At 37.3% G+C, this 26,288-nt stretch overlaps 1 protein-coding gene across 1 annotated transcript in view; it reads right to left on the reverse strand.

Annotated features, from left to right (window-relative positions):
* Positions 1-26,288, reverse strand: part of LOC125660075 (A disintegrin and metalloproteinase with thrombospondin motifs 1-like) — a 57,674-nt gene that overhangs the window by 9,856 nt on the left and 21,530 nt on the right. Inside the window, exons 5-14 of the mRNA XM_056150783.1 lie at positions 21,471-21,655; positions 17,869-17,955; positions 17,574-17,677; positions 16,685-16,810; positions 16,273-16,389; positions 15,227-15,312; positions 14,127-14,206; positions 13,827-13,931; positions 11,605-11,762; positions 3,705-3,768 (exon numbers count right to left, since the gene is read on the reverse strand). Of these exons, the coding sequence (XP_056006758.1) occupies positions 3,705-3,768; positions 11,605-11,762; positions 13,827-13,931; positions 14,127-14,206; positions 15,227-15,312; positions 16,273-16,389; positions 16,685-16,810; positions 17,574-17,677; positions 17,869-17,955; positions 21,471-21,655 (1,112 nt within the window). The remainder of the gene's footprint in view (positions 1-3,704; positions 3,769-11,604; positions 11,763-13,826; positions 13,932-14,126; positions 14,207-15,226; positions 15,313-16,272; positions 16,390-16,684; positions 16,811-17,573; positions 17,678-17,868; positions 17,956-21,470; positions 21,656-26,288) is intronic.

The raw sequence follows: 26,288 nt of genomic DNA on the forward strand, positions 1-26,288 counted from the left end.
CAAGATATAGGGCTCACGGCGGGTGTGACCGGTCAACAGGGGATGCTTACTCCTCCTAGGCACCTGATCCCACCTCTGGTGTGTCCAGGGGTCCGTGTTTGCCCAACTATCTATTTTGTATTGCTTATAGGAGTTATGAGATTGATCACTGTTCGTTATCTTCACCTTGCATTAATAAACAATATATATTAATTTCATTTCGCTCGACAGATGGGCACACTTTTTCCTAAGCAATAATCAGGATGAAATTTAATAGTTATCAAGCTCTTTTTGAAAAACAAAGGCAGGGAAAAGTTTTATTCAGGACGTAATAATGCAATCAAACAAGCAATAACTTTGATATACTATACTTGGCATGTATTTAACTTACTTAAAACACAGATCAAGTTTAATTCAAAACACATTTACAACAGAGAATTTTTTTGGACCTTTTTATGTACACAATCGTACCTTGTTCATAGATAGTTATAACGTTCAAATAATTTGGGAAGTGCTGACTTTAAATGATACTGTTGAAACCTCTGCAACTTCAACTTATTTGTCAGTAGCCTGTCTCGAATTAAAAGTGATTATACGCAGGGCATCCTTTTGCGCGTCGCAAAGAATCATTTGAGAGATATACACACCATATGCAGATGATAATGAAATATTGCTACAAAAATGTACATGAATATGGGAAGTTGACGATGGAGAAGCTGAAATCATCCAGTTTGCCATTAATATCCAAGTATGAAGTAAGAAGCAGATATGAAAGGCCCTGTGTTGTCTATTATTTGAAGTTTACTGGGATATATATCGATTGGACATATGAATGAAAATGAATACAATTAGTAAATAAAATGTTGATATATCTAAATGCCGAGGTGAAGGTACCACAGTAGAAGGTGTTCTCTTCTCATGTAGAAGCTTTTGAATAAACCCTGCTTCGTAAGAATATAAATACTAATAAAGGAGAACAATACCTGCTCATGGGAATTTAAACAGGTTGTTGGGATTGATTTTATATTGTTTAACGTCATTTTCGAGAATTTTCACTCGTATGGGGACGTCACCGTTGTCGGTGAAGGGCTGCGAAATTTAGGTCTATGCTCGGCGCTTATGGCCATTGAGCAGGGGGGGGATCTTTATCGTGCCACACCTTTTGTGACACGGGGCCACGGTTTTCGCGGTTTCATCAGTCTTGAGGACCGCCCCATTTAGTCGCCTCTTACGACAAGCAAGGGTACTGAGGACCTATTCTAACCCAGATCCCTAGAACTGATCATCGAAGTCTACGAAGATATTGTCAACGAGGAACCCCAGCATCTTTTTAATATCGACTTAGGAGTGCTTGTGAGTAGAATCAGAGTGATGTTTACCAAACCAATATTTTCGATGACTGATCACAAAATATGAACTTTTTTTTTTTTTAATTTTTACATTTTTATTGAAAAAGCAGATATATATGATGTCAAACAGCCTAGTCTTAAATGCAAGGTGAAGATAACGAACAGTGATCAATCTCACAACTATAAGCACTACAAAATAGATAGTTGGGCAAATACGGACCCCTGGACACACCAGAGGTGGGATCAGGTGCCTAGGAGGAGTAAGCATCCCCTGTTGGCCGGTCACACCCGCCGTGAGCCCTATATCCTGATCAGGTAAACGGAGTTATCCGCAGTCAAAATCAGTGTGCCAGAACGGCTTGACAGTCAGTATGAAACACGTCAGACAGCATTTGACCCAATGCGAGGTTGTATTGACGAACTAGATCGTTATAACGACCATAGAATTTGCGAAATGCTGACTTCAATCGAGACTGTTGAAATCCCTGTACCATCAACTTGTTTGTCAGTAGCTTACCTCGATTTAAAAACTGACTATACGCAGAACAAGCTCTTGCATATCGAATCAGTTGAGATATATAACCACAATATGCAGGTGATAATGGAATATTGCTACATAAATATGGGAAGTTGACGATGGAGAAGCTGAAATCATCCCGTTTGTCATAAAGTTGAGTTGTCAGTTTGCCGTTATTGTCTACTTTCGATAAAATATCTAAGTATGAAGCAGAAGTGGACGACTCTGTGGTGTCCTTTATTTCGAGCTCACAGGGATATATCAAATCGACATATGAATGAAAGTTGTTATTGTTAATAGACAAAACATCATCGAAATAATGTCGAATTGAAGGCCACAGCGAGAGATTTTTTCTTCTCATGTAGAATTTTTTGAATAAATTCTGCTTCATATGAATATAGAAACAGGTCAGCTAACAAAGGAGCACAATTCGTACCCATGGGAATTCCAACAGACTGTTGGAAGACCTGATCACGAAATACCACGAAGTAAATGTATCTTGAAGAATGGTCGTGTGAAATGTTGAAAAGTCATACGTTTTGATGTTGTTGAATTGAATAAAAGCTTTTGGATGTCAAATTTACTAAAATTCTATTGTAGAATCCACATTTGATTTACACCACTTCTAGCATATTTTGTGGCACAATACGTTTGAAGTTTCTCTTTCACAGCAGTTAATATTTTCGTGAGGAGCAAAGGTAGGGGCTTGGTGGACCATTTGTTGGGTGCAGCAATGTATTTCTATAAGGGTTTTTGTGAAGTTTAGATATTCAGTATAGGTACAGTAACTCATCTTCATTCGTCTAATTGACTGGGATATCAAATGTGCTTAAACCTGTAGAATATTTAAAGATTTTCATCTTTTGAAAGGGAACTTGGAGTACAAGTAGGATTACGAAATGCGGAATTATTGCTAAGCTTGTTTAGAATATAGCTGTAATAATGAACCTTACAATGAAAGACAGCTTCGTATTCGTCATATAACCTATCTAATTCTTTTATCACTTCTAGTCTACTAAACACAGGATAGACGGTACACACATCTGTTTTGATGTGTCTAGTACGTGATATTAATATTTCTCTTATACTTTTTATCCATTTTAACAATGTGTCAAAGGCATATATACTTGTTGTATTCCTTTGTTCCTGTAATAGATTCATTTCCCAATGGGCATTTTTTATTTTACAAAGGCCATTGAAACTGGTTTCATATGGAGACGTCACCACTGCCGGTGAAGGGCTGCAAAATTTAGGGCTATGCTCGGAGCGTATGACCTTTGAGCAGGGAGGGATCTTTATCGTGCCACACCTGCTGTGACTCGGGAGGTCGGGTTTGGCGGACTCATCCGAAGGACCGCCCCATTTAGTCGCCTAACACGACAAGCAAGGAGTACTGAGGACCTATTCTAACTCGGATCCCCACGGGACGAAACTATTTTGAAGGAGGAACATCGATCATGAAAAATGTATAGTAAGACGTATTTATCAGTAGCTCACAAAAAGGATTACTCGGTTTATTTGCAATAATAATATCAAAGCATCAAAATTAGCGAGGCCAAGTTGTAAGACACAAATTTGTACGTTTTTGCGCCCAGTTCGAAATTCCTACTTCATCCCAACTAGTCATCAGAAATTCCCATTTAGCTACACACACACTCTCTCAGAATGATGAAATAAATACCCAGTCACAAAACAGTACGTGAACTAATCTATATATATAATGATATCACACAGATTTGAATAATGGAGGACCTCACTTTGTTTCTGGGTGACCATGCAGTATATATCCTCATTGTACACGTGGGTTGGTTTGAATAAACAGTACGCAATATTAAAATTTTTTTAGTCTGTTTACAAACCTGTGGGTTACATGTCTTAGCTTCGTAGCCATCATCCCTGGCACAGTCTGGGTGATTCAGAGGGCTAAAAAGATCAATTAGACAGATTTTACAAATAAAATTTATTGATTGTACTTTAAATCCTTTATGATTTGTAAAAAAAAAAAAAAATGACTTAAGATTAAAGAGACATTACAGCTCATTTTGCGCAAAAATGACAATTTTACAACTTTCTCAAATCTGGTTACATAGTTGAATGTATGAGCCTTGCGGAAATAATACATTTGTAAAGTTTGAATTATCGTTTTATCACAAATTTATACATTCTGACGGCCCATATAAAAATGAGCATCCTCGTAACAGTATTCAGACGCATGCGCAAAGAAGGTAAACATGGCGCACGGTGGAAAGACCCAGAAGAAGACAGACTCTGGGAGAAAAGAGGTAAAAAAGAGTGAGATCAAACTCAGGTGCGAACTAAACTTTGCCTGGGGGATCCATCTGACCGTTGGACAAACAAGAGCTAGGCGAAACACACACAGGACTTGCGAAGACCCTGCTTGATAAGTAAGTGCCAAACTCATCACGCCTTGTTTAAAATCATTGATTGGTCAATAGGGATATGGATGGGTCTTGTTTAAAATCATTGATTGGTCAATAGGGACATGGATGGGTCTTGTTTAAAATCATTGATTGGTCAATAGGGACATAGATGGGTTACCGTTAAAACAATGATTGATAATTACTTTATTAGAAGAAACAGGGGATAAATCCATAATGGAAAAAGTGAGTATTCAAAGGGATTGATTGATTGAATATTGTTTTACGTCCCTCTCGAGAATATTTCACTCATATTGAGCCGTCACCACTGCCGGTGAAGGGCTGCAAAATTTAAGCCTATGCTCGGCGCTTATCGTCATTGAGCAGGGAGATATCTTTATCGTGCCATACCTGCTGCGACACGGGACCTCGGTTTTTGCGGTCTCATCCGAAGGACCGCCCCATTTAGTCACCTTGTACGACAAGCAAGGGGTACTGAGGACCTATTCCAACCCGACCCCTCAGTGGTATATAAATAATTTTCTTGAAGAAAAAAACCCAACCCAACTTTGCTGTCATTGAAGTGCTTTAAATCCGAGTCAGCATGAGAAAATCTTTAAATTCCGAGTGGTCTTAATAAACGTGAAGTTGAGAGCAAATTGGTGCATTCAAACTGCTTAAAATTGCCAACATCGATATAACTTCTATCATTTTATAGAGAAAAACACCTTTAAGAGGTGAAAAATGAGCTGTGGTGTCTCTTTAATAAAAACAAATGGTTTCCAATCATTTTCACAACTTGTAGCCCTGTTCTTGAAAAGGTTATAATCAAGATTTCTTCCTTTATATTCCTAACTGAAAATGTTCACCAATATTGTGGTTATCATTTGAAAATATTTTGATGAACACAATACAAAGATCAAAGTATATAATTTGGTTAATTGTAGTCCCGTTCTCTTTTAAGATATCTCACTTCTCGGTATGGTTGTACAGTGTATAAATCATTTTTATGCAAAGTATATCTTTTACTTACACAAATACTATAAAAGAAAATGAAAAGATCGGTCAACCTATTGCTTAAGTAGAAGGACATGAACTGTTTGCACTTAAAAAGTTAATTCTACAGAACGTTTCCACTGGATTTCTTATTTAAATTTGGGCGGGATCTTCCAGCTGTGGATGCCGTTTATCATCAAATATGCAGTACAAACTTTAGAACTGGCAGACAAGTCCCTAGACAGATGCAGATCCTGGATGTGAAATTTCAAAACTTGGGCAAAGGTAGACCTCGGAATTTTACACAGACGAATGCTTTCATGAAAACAGTGAGTTGGTTAGAAGACAATGATGACAAACAGGTTACTGTGACTGTTTTAGTGCTGAAAATGTCAGAAATGTGCAGCCAAGAACCATACAGTACCAAGTATATGAAGAAGAAACTTCTTGAACACTTTAGCTCTGCCATTGTAATTTCCGAAATCAACGGTAAAGCTGATGTTGTTACTTTCAAACCTACAGCATCAGAAATACTACACGAGTTTTATACTCAGCCAAAAGAAGCAGATTTAAAAACAAGGAAAAGGAGGATCATTGATACGGCTGCAAAACTGGTTTTAAGCGATATTAAAAGTGTTCCCACGAATAAGCAGATGTATCCTGATCCTCAAACATTGTCATCATTGTCCGCAAACCAGGAATTTCTTCCGGAGTCCTTACAAATTTTTATGGATATTTTGTTCAAAGGGGAAAAGTCTGCGGTCAAAACTTCATCCATAGGGCAAGCAATTATGCAAGCTGTGAGACCCAAAGTGCTCCTTTCACCACTTCAGATTGAACTGGGAATCCAGTTACATCACCACTTTGCATCCAAGTATTTGATTGATGTTTTGTACAATCTTGGATTCAGTTCCTCTTACAAGGAGGTTTTGAAATTTGAGTCAAGTGCAGCTGTCTCGTTGAAAACATATTTACCTGATGAAATCATCGACAGCAATATTCAGTTTACGGCGGACAACGTTGACCACAATTTGAAGACACTGGATGGCCACGATACATTCCACGGAATGGAAATTATCGCTACAATCACTCCGGGTGTCGATTTCACAGAGAATAAATGCAACTGCTGAGGAAATCGTGGAATCTGGGAAAATTGAAATCAAATTCTACAAGTCGCCTTATGAAACACCTCTGCTCACCCTGGCAAAATTAAGATCTTTCAAGTGCAGAGACCCAACAGAGGAATTGGAGACACTTTTAAAGGTATCGTGGCCACTTCAATCACGAAAGCTGATGTATTCAGACTTCATGCAAACTATACAAGAAGGAACGTTTCCTGGCCAATCGTCTATTTGCTTCTTGCCAATGATCGTTATGAATCCAAGCGATCTATTATTGTGCATTTATTCAACCCTCCATTTCATTTGCAAAGAGGCTTCACGTCTTTCCGCCACGCCAATTATCACATTCGACCAGCCCCTATACTGGAAGGCTTTGATGATCATATAAAGTGAACCAAATGACAGTCCACTGAAAGCAGCAATCCTACGACTTGGAGGGTTCCATACACAAATGAGTTTCTTTGGTTGTATCGGCCATGTTATGCAGTCAACTGGCCTGTTTGAAGTTCTTGAAAACATATGTACTTCAACCACAATAGAGCACATGATGACGGGGAAGGCTGTGTCAAGAGCTGTTCGAGGGCATTTTATTGTAGATTGTGCTCTATATACTATAATGTTTTCAAGGTTGGTTGGTGTTCCTGCTCTGCAAACCCTTGACAGTGATGAAACCTCGTCAACTACAAAAAAGAGCGCTGACCTAAATGTTGGAGATGATGACGAATCAAACAACGACTGCTAAAAGAAGATTTCAGGAAGCTTTAACACTATATACAGGGATCCTCGAAGACAAAATAGGAATAGATGATGTCCTACATGATGAAAATTTAACAGAAATCAACCACCTGGTAAGAAAAGAGATTGAGCGTTTGTCAAAATACCCCACAGCCAAGTTATGGATCCAATACCTGGACATGATTGACATTATGAGGAGGTTCATTAAGGCAGAAAGAACTGGAAATTGGCATTTGCATCTTCACTGTGTACAAGAAATGCTTCCATTCTTCGTAGCAACAGGTCATAAATCTGTACCTTAAATCTGCATATTGCTATCTTCAGCATATGGATTTACTAGAAAAAGATCATCCAGACATATATCAGAAGTTTTGCGAGGGAAACCATGTAATACGAAGAAGCAATAGGTATTGGGCAGGAAAATCAAGTGACTTGGTCATTGAACAGACTCTGATGAGGAACATAAAAACAACAGGACTAGAGGAAAAGGAATGTCGGAACAGCAGAGAGCACAGTGGTTATTGTCAATGCCGGCATGTTCCGGTATAAATTCTGCCATGCAGAGTGTTGAAAATTTGCAGTACGGGACAAGTAATCAACACAAGGAAAGCACTTATTCAAGACAAGAACGGGATAATAGAGATTTGAGGACGGTCGTTCAGTTTCTCAACGAGAGAAATCCATTGTCTGAGAATGTATCTCTTCGTAATATAGAGACTGGCGTCACGGCTACAAATGAAGTAAATGTTCAGCATGCCCTTAGCGTTGGACAGAACATCGTCAATTCTATGGAGGGCCAGAATGCATTTTCAATATCATTTAAAAAGAAGTCTCCAAGTTAAGACTCTTAATGAAAAGCTTAAAGTTAAAACACAGGGTGACAATCTCAATGTTAGTTCTCAGCTTCTCTTTCAAAGACTTATTACAGCCGCAAGAAATATAACAGAAGACGTTTCGAGGATTTTCGAGTATGAACTGAGCAATTTTCCCTCTTCCATGTTTGAATCATCAGGTGTCATGCGAGAACCCCAGAAATCCGACCTTGCTGAAGCCTTATGGGCACTCGGAGACTGTTCCGCAGAATATATGACTACGACAACAGACGTGCAGCATGTTCTTGATGGAGGATATTTGCTTCACCGCATCCCATGGCCGAGAGGAGCGACCTTTGGGACAATCGTCAACATGTATGTTGAGTATGTCAGGAAAAGGTATGGTGATGCCATTGTTGTATTTGATGGCTATGGAAATGAACCCTCGACAAAGGATCATACTCATCAAAGACGGACGAAGGGGATTTATGGGACAAAAGTTTACTTTCACGAGGAAACCCCCTTCAAGTCAAAGAAAGATCTCTTCATGGGAAACATTGAGAACAAGCAGAATTTCATTACACTCCTTGCAAAACACCTCTCTATTCAAGACTGTAAAGCTATTCATGCCCAGGGTGACGCAGATGTTTTAATCGCACAGACAGCAGCGGAGATTTCAAAGACTACCAATACAGTCTTAGTTGGGGAAGACACAGATCTTTTGGTATTGCTATGTTATCACATGGATGTCACGTATGAAAAGTTAATCTTCCAGTCTGAAATGAGGTCGTCGTCAAGGAAAGTCAGAACATGGGATTTAAAGAAAGCCAAAACTGTTATGGGCCAGAACTTGTGCAAAATCTTGTCGTTTGTTCATGCTATATCAGGATGCGATACCACCTCCCGTTTGTTTGGTGTAGGGAAAGAAAGCAGTGAACGACAATTATATCCAGGATATTGCTAACAAGTTTCTGAATGCGAATTCAAAAGAGGAAGCCAGCAGAATAGAAGAAGAGGCACTAGTTTTTCTCTATAACCGAGTGCCACATGAGGGTCTTAATCTGCTTCGCTTCAGAAAATTTACAGCAAAAGTAATGACAAGCTCGAAATTTGTTGAGGTATACTGTTTGCCTCCGACCTCCAATGCCGCGAAGTGTCATATCTTGCGAGTATTTCTACAATTAAAACAATGGATCGGCGAAGCAGATGGTATGGAAGCGAAAGATTGGGGGTGGTCAGTTGAAAACAACTTGTGCTTCCCAATCAGATCGAGCTTACCACCCGCACCTGATGAACTTTTAAAGACAATAACTGCAAATGTAAGAAAAACTGTGAAACTAATCGTTGTAACTGTAGAAAACACGGATTGGAGTGTTCTGTGGCCTGCACGGAGTGTAGAGGAAATACGTGTTGTAATATGTCTACAACTCTTGATGACCAGCTGGATTCCGATCTTGAAGACTATGAGTAGCTGAATAAACTATAATAATTTAATTCTTATTGTATCCTTGTCTCTGATTGGTCAAATTCCAATTGAGGAACGCAAGTTATTTTTGTATAACCTGGTTTGGTATGGGGACACACCCCCATGACAACCAGAGGTCGGAACTATTTTTTTCTCTCTCTAAATTTACATCGCAGCACTGTTTTCAGCCTTCTATGGAATAGAAAGTCAACGTGCACAATAAGATACTTCGGTTTGATACACATGTTGTTTTCTCGTTGTCAATATTAGCATCTAGGCCTACTTGTACGCAAATCACTTTTGTAAAACATCTTTCTCTGTATGTATGGTCGAATAATACTATTAATAGATTAAAACAAAGATATTATATTCGAATTAATGATTTGACAAGTAAGCATTACCCTGTTCATTTTGAAATACATTTTTCACTGGGGGGAAGGGGGGGGGGTGCGTTGTTTCATTCCTTGATCCGTCTTTCAACAAAGCAAACAAAAATTCATACGTCACATTTTATCACATGACGTCAGACACATTGACACGTGGATCGCTATTTGTTACTTGCTTACATATTTTCTTGTGTCGGATTTACTATTAGCGACAACATTGCATACAAGGGTAAGTTTTCGTTTAGTAGACGTTTTCACAGAGTTGAAAGCCGTAAATTATTGCATTTTCTGATATTTGAAGATTTATTTTGGCCTAAACAATGCAATTTCCCGTATTTTCTCAATCTGTCGGAGATGAGCGACTTCAAAGTCGATCTCTTTCTCTAAAGGGCAGCGAAATACGCATTACATGGATAATCTACACATATTTTCTATCATGATAAACTTCACTTTCGATACAATATTTTGATAAATGGCTAGGCTCCGTAGAACTAAGATTAGAGATGGCGACGTTTGGCTTCGCAGCTAGACGCTTCGTGTCGCTGTTGCTAAGTAAATCATTGCGCGGCTTGGTTGACTTGTATTTTTCCGAGTTTATGTACATTTTGATAAACGAAGGTTAGCATCTACATGTATATCTCTTGCATTAAATTATAAGGAATGACTTTAATTCTGGGGCAAGTTATACGAGTATAACCTGGTTTGGGTCAGTTTACGCTTTTTTATAATCCGCTTCGTATAATTTGCCCCATAATTAAAGTCATTCCTTAAATGTTTTTTTTACTCTATTACTGATAACATGTTATTATATTCTTTATGTATTTTTCACAATCTCTTCAAAACTCCAAATTGCTTATTTAATAATTTCTGAGAATGGGAATTTCGTATATTTTTATGAAAAGAAATATTATGTCTTTATTTTATCTTCATGAAATGCTTTACAAATTAATTGGAAAATCATAAAATATTCTAGATTGCATTAAAAATGAAATGATTTAAATTAGTGACTTTTTCCAGTTTTCAGCGATTTTTCATCGAAATTCTGTATTTTCTCCCCAATAATCTTATAAAGTTCATGTTGGATTTTTGTCAATATTTCATATGATCATGACACTTTCAGCTACATAAAAATAGCCTAAGAAACTTTCTGGTGCAGTTTGTAAATGAATTAGTGACTTTATCCAGTTTTCAGCGATTTTTAATCGAAATTCTGTATTTTCTCCCAAGAAATCTTATGAAGTTCATGTTGGATTTTTGATATGATGATCAGATCACTTTGAACTTCATTAAAAACCCAAGAAACTTTCTGTTGCAATTTGTTCTAGGTCATGTTATTTAAATCATAGATTGACTAGACTAATGGTACATGTATATATAACGTGGCGGCAACTTCAACGAAGACTCTGATACATACATCACCTACCTTCAAAGTATGCTTACAAAATTACAAATGAAATGTATAAACGTTTCCCTACGTACCGTGTATTGTGAGCTTTTTAAAGGTTTTACATTAGAAGTTATGAAATAAGCCAAAAACTGCCTATTCGGTAAGAGAAAGAACTTGTCAATACCCGTATGTGCACATCTAGTTCATTGCAGTGTCTGTCCATTATTGAAAATAATGGACCGTAATTGTTGACTTATTGGGCACTTTCAGGTAACGTTTTAGATACAAGTGGACTTTATTCTATATCAAAAGACTAAAATGATAAAGGATTACATAACAAAAATGTTTTAAGAAAAGACTGAAAAGCGGCTATTTAGAGACCGCGGTATGTAGGTAAATACTTTTTTCACGTCTCACTGTTTTCTATCAAAATATAGTCTAGTCACCTTACAAAAACTATTTACAAAAGGAAATTATACCTTGGGTTGTTACAAAACCGCCCTCTGTAGGTAATTCCTGTCCCACAACTCCTAGAGCAGGGGTACCACGCAGTCCATGGACCCCACCCCCCAGGTCTAACCACAACCGGTGTTTGACGCGCTTCAGTAAAAGTAACACATCTCCGTTTGAAACATATCTGCAATAGAGATTATTTTATGAAAAACAAATATCTGTCTGGATCCCCAAATTGGAAGTGCACCAAATGAAAGCTCCTCCCCTTAATGTAATGCATACATGGTAAGGAGGCGAAAGCACGCAAAGGAACATAGAGTCTGAGATTTTGAACTCCAATAAGCCATATAGAAGTGTTCACAAACTATTTTACACCATCCATTCCTCAGATCCACTCCTCCTGTCCCTACAATATGCACAGCTACAAATGGAATTGAAGCATTGTACAGATTCTTAAGTCTATTGGATATGCCATATAGGAGAAGTATTCACAAGCTATTTTAATATCCTACACCCCTCTTACACCTAATATAACTTTAGGAAGATTATTGGATCCTCCTGTCCCCGACAATATGCAAATCTACAATTTGATCCACTATAACTTTTAGAATTTTTTTTGGATCCTCCTGTCCCGACAATATGCACATCTACAAATAGCAATGAAGCATTGTACAAAGTTTTAAATTTATGAAATAAGCCATATATACGGAAGCGTATTAGTGCCACGTTTTTATATTTCATATTTTACACTTTAATCTGTAAAATTTACACTTTAATTTGTAAATTTTACATTTTAATCTGTAAAATTTACACTTTAATCTGTAAAATTTGCATTTTAATCTGTAAAATTTACACTTTAATCTGTACAATGTACGTTTTTCTGTTTAATTTACGTTTTCCTGTATAATATCACTTGGTTGCCCCGTTCTTGAGAAAATATCCACTGTGGGCTCTCTCTCTCTCTCTCTCTCTCTCTCTCTCTCGCTCTCTCTCTCTCTCTCTCTCTCTCTCTCTCTCTCGCTCATGGCTTGACTCAACGAACTTGTTCAGATTAAGTACAAAAGCGATTTTTAATATTAATTTTTGTGCGCAAAGGCAATATACTATAAAACTGTTGGTGTGGCGAGGAAAGCAAGGTATATCGGTTCCATTTAAAAAACAAACAAACCAAGAATATCAGTAAAACTAATGGATGCTCCCCGAATTACATCTCACCAATGAAATACTTAATATGGCGCATGACTTGCACAATGATCAACAGCTGTTAGAATGAAGGGTTTTAATATATATAAGTATGTGCTGAGTGACCTTAACCTTAAAAAATGACCCCGATGAATGACCTTCATCTGACAGGCCATTTGCCTATCACTTGTTTGTGTGAGATATGATCAATAGTTGTTCAAAAACTGTTAAAATAAGGAACTTTTATTCCTTGTATAGGGTGTATGCCCTGTTTAAAATACTCCTGAATTAAATTATCCTGGTCCATTACCTAACAGTACACAAGGAATGGCCATGATGTAAAATACGGTATGATTATCGTATAAGTTTTAAAGATTAAAGTGTAAATTTTACATATATAAAGTGTAAATTTTACATGATTAAAGTGTAAAATTTAGAGATTAAAGTGTATAATATAAAATATAAAAAGTAAAAACGTGGCACTAATACGCTTCCGTACATATAGGAGAAGTGTTCACAAGCTATTTTACACCATCCACTATAACTTAAAGGAAAATAATTGGACACTCCCGTCCTAACAATATGCACATCTACAAATGGCAATGAAGCATTGTACGAAGTTTCAGGCCTTCCCGATAAGCCATATAGTGTACTGGTTCACAAGAAAGCTACTTTACATCCTCTACCCCTCTTAAATCCACTATAACTTTTAGGAAAATAATTGGATCCTCCTGTCCAGACAATATGCGCATCTACAAATAGCAATGAAGCATTATACTAAGTTTCAAATTCATCAGATAATGCATAGGAGGAGAAGCGTTCACAAGATTTTGTAACAGACAGACGGACAGACAGTACAAAAACAATGTCTACCCCTGGAAGATGGGAGACATAAGTAGATGATAACATTGACTGGAACATGGTTTGCACATAAAAATCATTTTGTTCATCCACCTACTATGGTGGAGGAACGCTTTAAGGATAAAAGCACATGTATGAAGACAGGTGAAAGAAATTCTTGTTTTCCCTTTTCTTGCTAAACAGGTGTACATGTGTATTCATTCACCTTGTCAGTCCCGCAGTATGAACCTGGAATATCTGCATAGTGGGTAAACATCTGCCCAAACAGGAATCCTGGGTTGAAGTTTACACAGCTGTACTGCTCACAGTTCTATTATAGAAGCAAGAAACTCAGTTACTGTATGTGCACATCTACTTCATTATGTTGATAAACTTGTAAAGACATGTGTGCCATTGGTGCGTTGATATATCATCACTTATATCTTTAATTCGTGATTACAACCAAATAATACATGACCTACAATATAGTAAATTTTGTTTACGATAAAATAAGAATTTGCCCTACCCCTAGATAAGGAAATGTCCGGAAGTGGAAGTTGGGACCATACATATTTTCACAGACTTCGTCTAGACTGTATTGCTGGCCTGAAAGTTTATATCACCACGAACTTAAAGAAGCAAACGTCAGTAAAAGGTATAAAGCCATATTTTGTCAGTTAAATTGCTTCATTACAAGTATATTTTGACGTAATTCATCGGTGTATATCTATTTCGTTAAATGTGAGTGTCATGGAACAATATTTCAGAGTGTACAACAGCAAAGGTAGCGCGCATTTTTTTCAAACTGGGGACCAGTTAAATTAGCTATAGTACGTGATAATATTACATCATATAAGAGCACGTTCTTTGTATGATCAATTTCTAAACCAAGACAGCCGTTAAGTCTCATGTAAAGGGAGTAATTTTCCAATTCAATGATGAAAGGTGAAGATAACGAACAGTGATCTATCTCATAACTCCTATAAGCAATACAGAATAGAGAGTTGAGTAAACACGGACCCCTGGATATAGCAGAGGTGGGATCAGATGCCTAGGACCCAGTCAATAACTGTTTTGTTATACACCTTCATTTCTAAGGTTGTTTTACTAGGTACACATGGTCTGTTGACTTTGAACGGGACATTGTGATTGCATACATTTATCACCGATTCCACTAGTTTAAAAGAAAACATACGCAATATCCTAGTTGATATTTATATTTTTCGTGTATCTGCTCTAGATCTGCTTTTCATCTAATAAATTCTGTATTTCATCATTCGTTCCTGTCGCAAAATATGCATCCGCCATTTCTCTTTATCCATACGACACGAAAAGATAATATAACTCGTGTGTAAAGCTTCATAATGCACTCTCAGAATATACAAGTTCCCAAAGAATTTCAAATGGAAGGGCAAAAAGATGGATGGACGGACGGAGCAGCTGACGACCCAAGTAAAATTACTTGGAAATCTTCAGATCTGTAGCACCTTATATAAAATTTCTTCCTGATATCAACCACTTCGTTTTAATACGAAATATAAACGTTTTTATTTTAAATCTTAGAAATGGTAAGAAATAATTATTTCAGTATTTACAGTTATATTCTAGCTTTACTCTAGAGTTTACCTATTAAGGACGGTGTTAGGGGCCCATATCCTGTACTATCAGAAACAGTCACGTCTTCTTTGAATAAACATTGAGCACTGCTACTTCTGTAGTGGAAAAATATTAATAACATAATTCAATCAAGTCAAAAAGAAATGAAATGACTTCCTGCCAAAAACACTAATTTATTCTAGTTTGACTTTCATTCCAAAATGCACCTCAAAATCAGGTGACTACCTGCGTCTTACATACTGCCAACTGACCAAACAACAATTTTTAATCCAAAAATACGAATCGATTTACGAATGCCATATAACATAAGTGAACCATGCGTAATTGTGTTAAACTTTTCCTCATTTCGCAGAATCTAAATAACCAAGGGCCATATGTCAAAGTCGTAGATATACTGATCGGAATTAAATTTTCTGCAGAGAACACACATGGCGTAGGAAATGCAAATAAGGGGCGAGATGAAAAGATAGATGTCGGATAAAAATCGAAATTCAAATAGTTAGAGGGAGGGAGGGTTAAAAACTCTCGTAAGTTTCTGTCATATGACATAGATTACACTTTAGTTGAAAAAGAATATGACAAGCAACTGTTAAAAACCACATCATAATATTACATTTTCATAAACGTTTGATAGTTTTAATGTACACTTTTATTTGTGAATAAACAGAGAATAGGTATACAGAGTGTTATTTATAACCGTATGTTTTTACTTGTTAATTGATTAGTTTCAACATTCATCATATTTAGTTTTAAAGGGGATGGAGGAGTCATGGTGAAAACTATGTGAATTTAGTTTTTTATCAGACATTGAACTTTTGATCTCGCCCCTAACCTCTCTCTTCTTTCTAGAGGTGACGCTACACATGTAAAACCTCTTACTGATTCCTACTACATTTCACCACATTCATCTTTTGATGTTTCAATTAGATAGAAACTGGTGTAAAACACGATGTTATCAATGATTTGTTAACAATAGTATATACACATGGCAAAATCCCAACTTCTAACGAATCCTTTAGATGAACCAATGTTATGAATTTGGAGGATGGACTTACTGTAAAAATGAATTAAAATCTTTGATACTACATGAACTCCATCCGGCTCCATATCCTCCCATGAGACCTACATCTTTTCCGGTGCACCCCCTTAAGTGATCATGGTACATTCCAAGACTGGAATTAACGATGTTAAATGATGTCATAATTTCCAATCACAAGCGGAATCAGGACACACCATATATAATATTGAAGCATATAAAGCTGTTGGTCCACATTTATATTATCAGTGGAGATTAATATGTCAATATACCGTAGTTTTTGTGTAAAGGTGGTAAGAAAATTCATGAATGGTGACGATTTAGGTGGGGGTTTTGATTCATGTTGACAAAATTATCACATATTAAATATCATGTTGATGACATTGATATTACGGGTTTTACGAATTCCTCGAGTTTGGTAATCAGGTTACCTGTGTCCTATTTCATGAGTAGTGGCCTTGTACTCCAAGATGGAGCTGGAACTCTCCACTGCACAACGGTACGATGGATTGCAGGCACTGGACTGATATGCTCTTCCTGAGACATCCGTGTTCATTCTGGATAAGTATTTACCATAAAATCATGTCTTTATTGATGTTTTTTCTTCTTTATTTCTCTATCCTATTCCTAAAATATCACTCATTGTGTATAAAGGATTTTGGATGATAACAACCTATTTTGACTCCTTTCAAATTCATAGAGTTATTCAAAGTTAAAAAAAAAAGATCAAACATTTTACTTATTAAAAGAGATTCTGTCCTCTACAGTTACACGTTATTTGACTTGATATTTGAGGTCATTTAATGGACCATGCATCAAAAGTAAAACATTTTCTCAATTTTATCACATTTCTTGAGAAGGTAAAATTTTGTGAACGCCTTTCTTTCAGAAGATATAGAGCACAGCACTGGATAAAAAACTTTTCCTATCATATATGTCTATTGAGGAGATAAATCTATAAATACAGTGTTTGTCCAAGCCTCCTCTCGATATTTTGACAAAGACACACTGAGCGAAAATGATCGATTGAGGTTAAAATACAAATGTACTATAAATGGGGACAAAACATCATGTTTATTATAGTGTCATCTAGCTCGACTTGCTTTCGATTAAATTTAGAATAAAAACTGAGTTCCATTGGGATTCTTCCATTAAATACACGTAATTTTGAAACAAATATAGAAAAGTTGATTTGGGTGGGCAAACAAATCTCTTGTAATATTCCTTTAAAAATACTGTTCCCAGCTCTCAACTAGTAGAAGCAATGCGTCTTCTTGTGAATTGTGATGATATTCATAAGCTTGTACAGTGTACACATACCCAGTGTGAAGGAAGACTAGATCATAAGCAATAGGGTTGTTTTTCATCCCAGCACAGAAAGTGCTCAACGACTGACCAATGACGGACGACATGTTGTAAAACAACTGAAAATGTAAGAAAATGGAATTCTGCATTATTTTGAAAGCAAACTTTTACATATTTCTACAACTAAGAATTTCCATTTAAAGATGGCGAGTCTATTATGCAAGATGTAATGGAAAGACTTCGAATTTAGACGATGAACGTGTTGACGGTTAATACACCCAAAGTATAGAAATAAAAAAAATTAAGTTACCGGATTTTTATCCATAAAGCCGATATGTTTAATCTGAATTTTGACGTTGTAACCCAGTTCATTGGAGCGTGACCATTCCAATTGTACCTACAAAAATAACATAGTAAGCACACAGAGAGGCAATCTGGAAGATAGATGACAGGTGAAGATAACTAACAGTGATCAATCTCACAACTCCTATAAGCAATACAAAATAGAGAGATGGGCAAACACGGACTCCTGGACACACCAGAGGCGGGATCAGGTGCCTAGGAGGAGTAAGCATTCCATGTCGACCGGTCACACGCACCGTGAGTCCTATATCTTGATCAGGTAAAGGGAGTTATCCGTAGTCAAAATATGTGCAAAGAACGTCCTAACAATCGGTAACACGTCAGACACTATAAGTTGTATTGGCAAACTAGATTGTTATAACGATCATACATCTATCACATGACATAAACATGCCCATTGTACAATGTACATGTAATATACAGGAAATGTATACGGCCTCTAGCATATATTCTATGTTGGGCTTCAGAGTCGATTCGTCTACGATTGTTTGAGCTGATTGAAAGGATCAGTTCAGGGTAACGAAAGAAAAGACTTGTAAGGGAGAACGATTTTCCGTCACATTGTTATGTCAACCTTTTTGGCCGTATACATGTTTGAATTTGCAATCTCAAGAAAAATTTAGAATAGGCTTTTTAGGACACCCCAGGTTTGGGGTTGAATTCACAAAAAGCCTACAAAAAATTTGGGAACCTGTCATTCTTGAAGTTAGTGTAGAGCAGTAAGCTACACCACTGTCACTGTATGCTGAAGTTCCTTTTTGTCATGGCTCGAATAAGTGAAAGCAAATTGTAAATTCCCTGTGCACAAACGCAATCAAGTGGGAGTATTTCTCGACGTAACAGACTTCCGAAGACGATAATAATTTATCCTGTGTTACTCGACTCGAGTACATGTGTCACGTATAAAAATACATGTCAATCAGAACTTGTTGTGTTTGTCAATTAAAATCTTCTTTGGGAAATATTTCTATTGTTGGAGAAATACATACAATATAAGAAGAAGTGTATTTCGTTGCTAGAGACAAATGTATTTATTAACGATGCTCTATCCCAAAAAATGCAGGATTAAAGTATATGTAAGCATATAGCCCCAAAGTAATTAAGACACTCCGGATATTACCATCACAAAAATATGAAATACCATTTGAAAATAACAAACTTAAAATACTATTATCATAGTAATAGATCTATTAAAGTCCCCTCTTGCATCGACGTGCATGTACTAAAGGCATTGTGATATGTGACAAACAATTCACTGCATTTGTTTGCCCAAAAGTCGTAAAGTAAAATGAATATGGATGAGCTTTTTGTAACACTGAATTAAACCTTTACACAACACGATTATGCTTTGGATTCATTTTTGAGAAATTGTAGTCTTGTTCTTATGGGGAATTTTTAATAAATATGTGACATTTGTCTTATAATAATACTTATATATCATTATTTTCAATGATATAGTTAACTGGGGCCCGGGGTTATGGTGTGAACAAGCAACAAAATCCACTTCCGGTCTGGAAATTTACGCGGCCTTCAATTTCTCCGTTATTTTCATGTCTAAAAATTTAGAAACAGAAATAAGAATTTGATATTATCTCATTTTGAGTATATTATCAAGGTAATTAATTTTTTAAAAATTTCCTTAAAAAATCTCCAAGATAGATTTCTATATAGATTTATTAAACAACTGTTTAGAGTGGAAATCATGGGACAACCAAGAATATTTCCATATATTTTGCCCATCAGAAGACATTTGAAATAAAATATCTGTTAATGTTAAATTGTGGTTGTGACAGGTAGTCAATGCTCTTTGTCTTTGAAACAACAGCTAGTTCGAAAAAAAAAGAGAAATGGGAGAAATTGTCTTGTTTGTAGAATAGAAAAGTCCATGATTCGTCGCCATTTTGAGTACATTCCCTATTATGGCATACTTTTGTCATCTTTAAGTTTTTGATATGACATCAAATATTCAAGTGTTAATCGATATGTCACAAAAAGTGTGCCATTTCAGGAAAAAAAAATCAGCTTTAAATGTTATAGGTATTTTGGAAATGAATTATATTTTCCAGTTGACGTAAACTTATATTAAATGTACAGTGGTTTTTAAGAAGTCAAGGCTGAAAAATAATCGGAAAACCTTTAGTATTCGATTTAGGTGAGCGTAAACACGCAGATGCCTAATGGTAAGGGCGTTCACTTTACATGCGGAAAATAAAAGGTCGATTTTCAAACCCGGCACTGCTTCAAACCCCAAACATTTACCATACATTGTGCTTGTTCCTTCGCTAAGCACCCTGCATTAGCAGTGAATCTCAATATTTTTTTTACGAAGGTTCCATGTTGCGATAGGCTTTTAAACGACCGTAAGTGTCATTCAGAGGTCAAAATTTGTGGCATTTCACTTAAAGCCGATGACGTCTTTATATGAATGAAAAATTCTCGAATGGGACGGAAATCAAGATAGTAAGATTACAATATATTTTCTCCTTATTCATCGTAATCCTTGATTCGTCATGTCAATATTGCACAAAACAATTGCCATACTTGGAACACGATGGCCAAAATATTGAAGACGACAAGTGTCTGAACATTTTTCCCTAATCTGAAATATTTTTTATCCTTTTAAGTAAAAATCTTAACAAAATTGTAAGTTATACTTGCAGATAATCACAAAAGTTACCAGTAATTTTTTTCAAAATATTTTTTCAGTGAACTTAAACACACACCGGACTTTTTCGCCAATCAAAAAAACACGTGACTTCGTGTCTTTGCTGTTCCAATTAGTGTTCTCAATATACCTAGCATGATTGATATTATAAGTGTGCATATCACAGTCCTAGAAACGCGTTCTACAGTCAGTTATATTAAGTTGGTGTTGATATAATAGATAAATAGTAATGTGTGTTTAGTTGTCATTATTTGGTGAATTGACGGTCGCCAGCAATGTAGGAAAAATTTGATGACGTGTATTAGTGTGTCACCTCATTTTCCTACCATACTGGCACTCGTCATCATCATCATAATAATAATGATTGGTTTTATATATCGCTTTTTCCAACGTGTGCTGCTCAAAGCGCTTTACAATGCATTACCCCGACAGACCTTATATCAATCTAGAACTTACTCAGCCTCCTAGGAAACATACAGTGCAAGCTGCCGTTACAGGCGCTAGAGCACTAACATTCTAACAATATCTTTCACTGTCTATAGCCAGGTACCCCTTTTATACTTGGGTGGAGTGAGGAATTTCATGTAAAGTGCCTTTCCCAAGGGCACAACGTCGGCCCTGCCGCGGCCAGGTATCGAACCCACGACTTTTCGGTCGAGAATCTGACGGCCTAACCACTAGGTCACCGATGTCATCATTGTTGAAATAAAATACATTTGGAATTTTTCATCGAATTGCATTCAATCAAATTTTCCAAGCATTATATAGGATTTTCTTCGTTGACATAGTTTTCTTTACGCCAAGAAGAGATTTATGCTCATGAAATTTGACGAACACGTGTTTTGATTGGAAAATGTAAGCTGAAGCAAAAAAGAAAATCATACCCCATTATATTTCAAGATCATCAATTCTATTCTCTTGTAAGTATCCTTGGGTAGGAACCGTTCTGTGTATTTGCTGTCGGTGTACACCGCCATCTCGACCACTACATTTCTGGAGTGCGTGGACCGCCGTCTTCTGTGAACTTTTGTTTTGCTCATTTGGTCATTTAATACAGGAAGATGACCATCTTATAAATGAGAAACATTTATGAAATCATATTAGGAGCACATGTTGTATGTACATGCATATTCACCACATATTCAACTTTGTGTTTATTAAAGAATGTATATTCAACCAATTTGGGCCCCCAGAGGAGCATAATGATGTACATTGACAAAGTCCAAAATCACAGAAGCACATGACAAAAGAAAAGAAAGACAATTGCACTGCATGATGAACAGAGAGTTAGCCATCACATCTATCAATGCATAATAAACACACAAAACACATATAGTACAAGCATAGTAACTATGTTGCAGTTATCAACTTGCATCTTATACATGCACATAACTATATTGTACATGTATGTTCTTTTCTTGTATTGAAATTTACAATTAAATATTGGCATAATAAAACAGCAAACTCAGGATCTTCATTTGACATAATCCATGTAAACAGATCAGTATTTTTAAGCAGTACTAGGTTTGGAAAGGTTTTAAATATCTTATTCAAAAATTCTCCTCTAGGATTATTATATAGTGGACATTCAAGAAGAAAATGCAATTCATCCTCTGTTGAACTTGAGATACAGTGTTGACAGACTCTTTCACATCTAGGAAGTATACATATCTTGCATTCACGTATCTATATGCATGTACTGGCAGGCAAAAGAAACGGAACCTCCAATTGTCGGTAATATTTTTATTATTTCATTCAAATATATCATTTGATTTTTTTAAAAATTAGTAGAAGATACATATATACAATCTATTCTTTTGGATAAGTGAATATAGAGTTAGTTATCGTCACTTTGGAAAAAACGTCAAGTCTGAAGAGGTGGTAGTCACTGGAAGTCATCTTCACAAGTCAAGGGTTATTGATTCGTTACCTCGCACTAACCCTTGACATCAGTCGCTATTTAAAAGTTAGGCTCGAGAAGAAGCAATATGATTGGTTTGCAGCCTGAAGCTGCAAACCAATCAGACAACGGCTTTCACAATCGGCGAAAACAAAACTAAACAGTAAACACGCATGGCGACGGTATTATGGTGTAGAATTTGTGGCCAATTAGTACAAGACAGATGCCGTCGATTGATTTTCGGGAGTTCGTTTTGCTTGAAGAAACAATTAGACGAGGGTTTGGGGTATGAGCCGAATGAAAATGATGGATTGTCGAAGTACGTTTGTCGACTATGTTTTAACAAATTGTCCAAAATAATGGGAACAACTTCGTAAGATAGCGATTTACCACTGCCGGTTTTAGTCCCAATAAAAACATCTTTTCCTTCTCTGATACATGATATCGAAAGCTTTTGGTTTTCAGTCAAATGATCGATTTGATGTTTTTCACATATCTTTTCGTCATCGGACGCCATTTTTTACTTTCTGTTTATTCCCTTACCAAACTTTCATCTGAAACAAGAAATCCCATTGGCTGATTAATTTTAGCGTACTGCGTCATCGTTCTTCTCGAGCCCAACTTTTAAATAGCGACTGATGTCAAGGGTTAGTGTGAGGTAACGAATCAATAACCCTTGACTTGTGAAGATGACTGGAAGTTTACTTATACAATAACAAATATGGCCCATTTAGCATTTCTTGATTTGTTGCTGCTCTAATCATGCGATGCATTGAGTTCGTTACACGTTTATTTGTACCACACGGATGTTCTACCACTCAAAAGTGTCTGACGCAAAGCAATGAGTCTCTGGTGGATTTTTGCATGTTTGAATGCATCAATCCAACATGGGTCACAAATACTCTACTAGCGAGAGGTCAGGGTAATGTATGGGTGGGGCTAAGGCGATGTATCGACATTATCTTGGTGAAGAGAGTACATTGTACATTGCGCCACGTGATATCGGGCATTGTCTTGTTGAAAAATTAAGTTATGCTGGTGGACAAACAAAACAGCACGAAGACAGGTTGCAGAACAATGTCAAAATACCGTTGAGATGACACATTGTCTTCAATGATGACCAAGCAGGTTTTGCGGCCACTACAGACACCCCCCCCCCCCCCCCCCATTATAACGCTACCACCTCCAAAACTATCACATTCCAACATGCCATTCTCGGTATAATACTTACCGTGACGTTGAAATACACGCCGATACCTATCTGAGCGGTAACGCATGGATCTTGAATAGTCGGAAAAGAGTAAACAGCGCCATCCTTGCATAGCGAACACATTCATACAGTGCCGTCACAACCACTGGAGTGTGACGATTAAGAGGGGGGATTTCCACCGCACCGTTACGCTGTTTGATTCCTTTGGAGCAGACACACTTCAGTACAGTATATCGACTTATTCTTAGATTTTGTGTCCCTCGTGTCTCATTTGCAGTTTTTTGTGCAATTCAAACTGGTTGCGCAAGTGTTGCAAACTCATAAACCGATCCCAACTAGGCGTAGTTTTAGGTTGGTCGCCAGTTGTATCAGTCAGTTTTAGGAGTTGAAGAGATGAGATATTGTGTTTTTGTAAATATTTAGACAAAAGGAAAAGGTGAAGATAACGAACAGTGATTAATCTCATAACTCCTATAAGGAATACAATACAGAGAGTTAGACAAAAACGGACCCCTGGGTATATCAGACCGGGATCAGGTGCCTAGGGGGAGCAAGCATGCCCTGTCGATCGGTCACAACCGTCTTGAGCCCCACACCCCAACCAGGCAAACGGACGGAATAGCCCTCAGCCAGAACTAGCGCGCCAATAACGGCCGAACAACCGACACGAAACACGACAGACAACACATGACCTAATTGATTGATTGTATCTTGCTTAACGTCTATCTCGAGAATTTTACACTCATGTGGAGACATCATCAAGACCAAAGGGGCTTCAAATTTAGGTCTAGGCTTCAAAAACGGGACATCCGTTTTACGATCATCTCTGAGGACCCGTGACATTCACAACTGATGCCGAGCGTTTAGCGGTGGAATTGTCACTACCTGTTTTAACGACGAAGGTCTGTCGCGGCTGGAATTCGAACCCCGGTCTTCTGCATGCGGGTCGAATGCTCTAACCTCTAAACCACCGCGGCGGTTCACAAGACCTAATGACCGTTTGTATTGGCAAACAAGATCACCACAACGACCACGGAATCCGCGATACGCTGGTTCTAAACAATGGCAACCCACCTGCCAGCAGCCCACCTTGATTGAAAATCCGATCACACACAGAACAAGCCCCCGCGCATTGAATCAACCGAGAGACACAAACGCCACACTCAAACGATAATGGAACACCGCCACACAGACATGGGAAGCCGACAACGGAGAAGCCAAAATCATCCCGTTTGTCACAAAGCCAAGCTGCCAGTTTGTCGCCAATATCTGTTTTCAACAAGATTGCTACACGTAGCCATGTCCCTCACCGCCGCTAAAAAAGTTGAAAGCACAAAAGTCCCATAACTCCTGTAAAATTTGTCGAATCAAAATGGCGGCGCAATATGATCAACTACATATGGTGACTAACAATCCTACAAAATTTGAATGAAATCCGGTGAGCGGTTTCGGAGGAGTTGCGTCCACAAAGTGTTTCTATAGTGTAGCATATATAAATTCAACAAAGTTTCATAACTCCTGTAAAAATTGTCGAATCAAAATGACGGCGCAATATGATCAACTACATATGGTGGTGACTAACAATCCTACAAAATTTGAATGAAATCCGGTGAGTTGCGTCCACAAAGTGTTCTTATAGTGTACTATGTACAAATTCAACAAAGTCCAATAAATCCTATAAAATTTGTTGAATCAAAATGGTAGCACAATATGATCAACTACACATGGTGACTAACAATCCCACAAAATATGAACAAAATCCATTGAGCGGTTTCGGAGGAGTTGCGTCCACAAAGTGTTCCTATAGTGTAGCATGTACAAATTCAACAAAGTCCCATAGCTCCTGTCAAAATTGTCGAATCAAAATGGCAGCTAAATATGATTAACTACACATTGTGACTAACAATCCTACTGAATATGAACAAAATCTGTTGAGCGGTTTCTGAGGAGTTGCACCCACAAAGTGAAGTGGGACGGACGGACGGACAGCGGTATTTCTATATCCCCTTCCGCGTATTTAAGTACGAAGCAGATGTAAAGGATTTCGTGGTGTCTTCCACCTCGAATCCACTGGGACACATCGAATCAACATGTGAATGAAAATGACGATTGTTAATAGCTCTTGTCACAGTGTTTTTGGCTGTTTCCAGCCAACAGTAAATGCACTGCCCTGTTGACAGTGGAATGAAGATCAGCATCTTCATACACTTAGTGTACTTTCTATTAAACGTCAGCACCTTCATACACCTAGTGTACCGTCTAGAGAATATCAAGTCAGCATCCCGAGATAGGAGGTCAGCATAGAGAAGGTCAAACTCAAGATGGTCAACCCCTGGTAATCCGGAACGTATTTTGACAGTGTGGTTTTCTTTTAATCTTAATCAATTTTATAGGAACTTGTATCATCTTTGTCATTACTTGATTTCAGCCAAGTACAGAACGGCCCACACACTTTGAAACCATTAACTGTAGTAACAATTGGTCTCGGTGAGAATCGTTTCAATTGAAGATAACGGACATGAAAAAAGGGGGCCCAAATTGGAGGTCTGGTTTTAATCAGACTGGGGCAACTCCGAAATTACGTATTAGAAG

The sequence above is a fragment of the Ostrea edulis genome, chromosome 9, assembly GCF_947568905.1.
Source record: "Ostrea edulis chromosome 9, xbOstEdul1.1, whole genome shotgun sequence".
Taxonomy (NCBI): domain Eukaryota; kingdom Metazoa; phylum Mollusca; class Bivalvia; order Ostreida; family Ostreidae; genus Ostrea; species Ostrea edulis.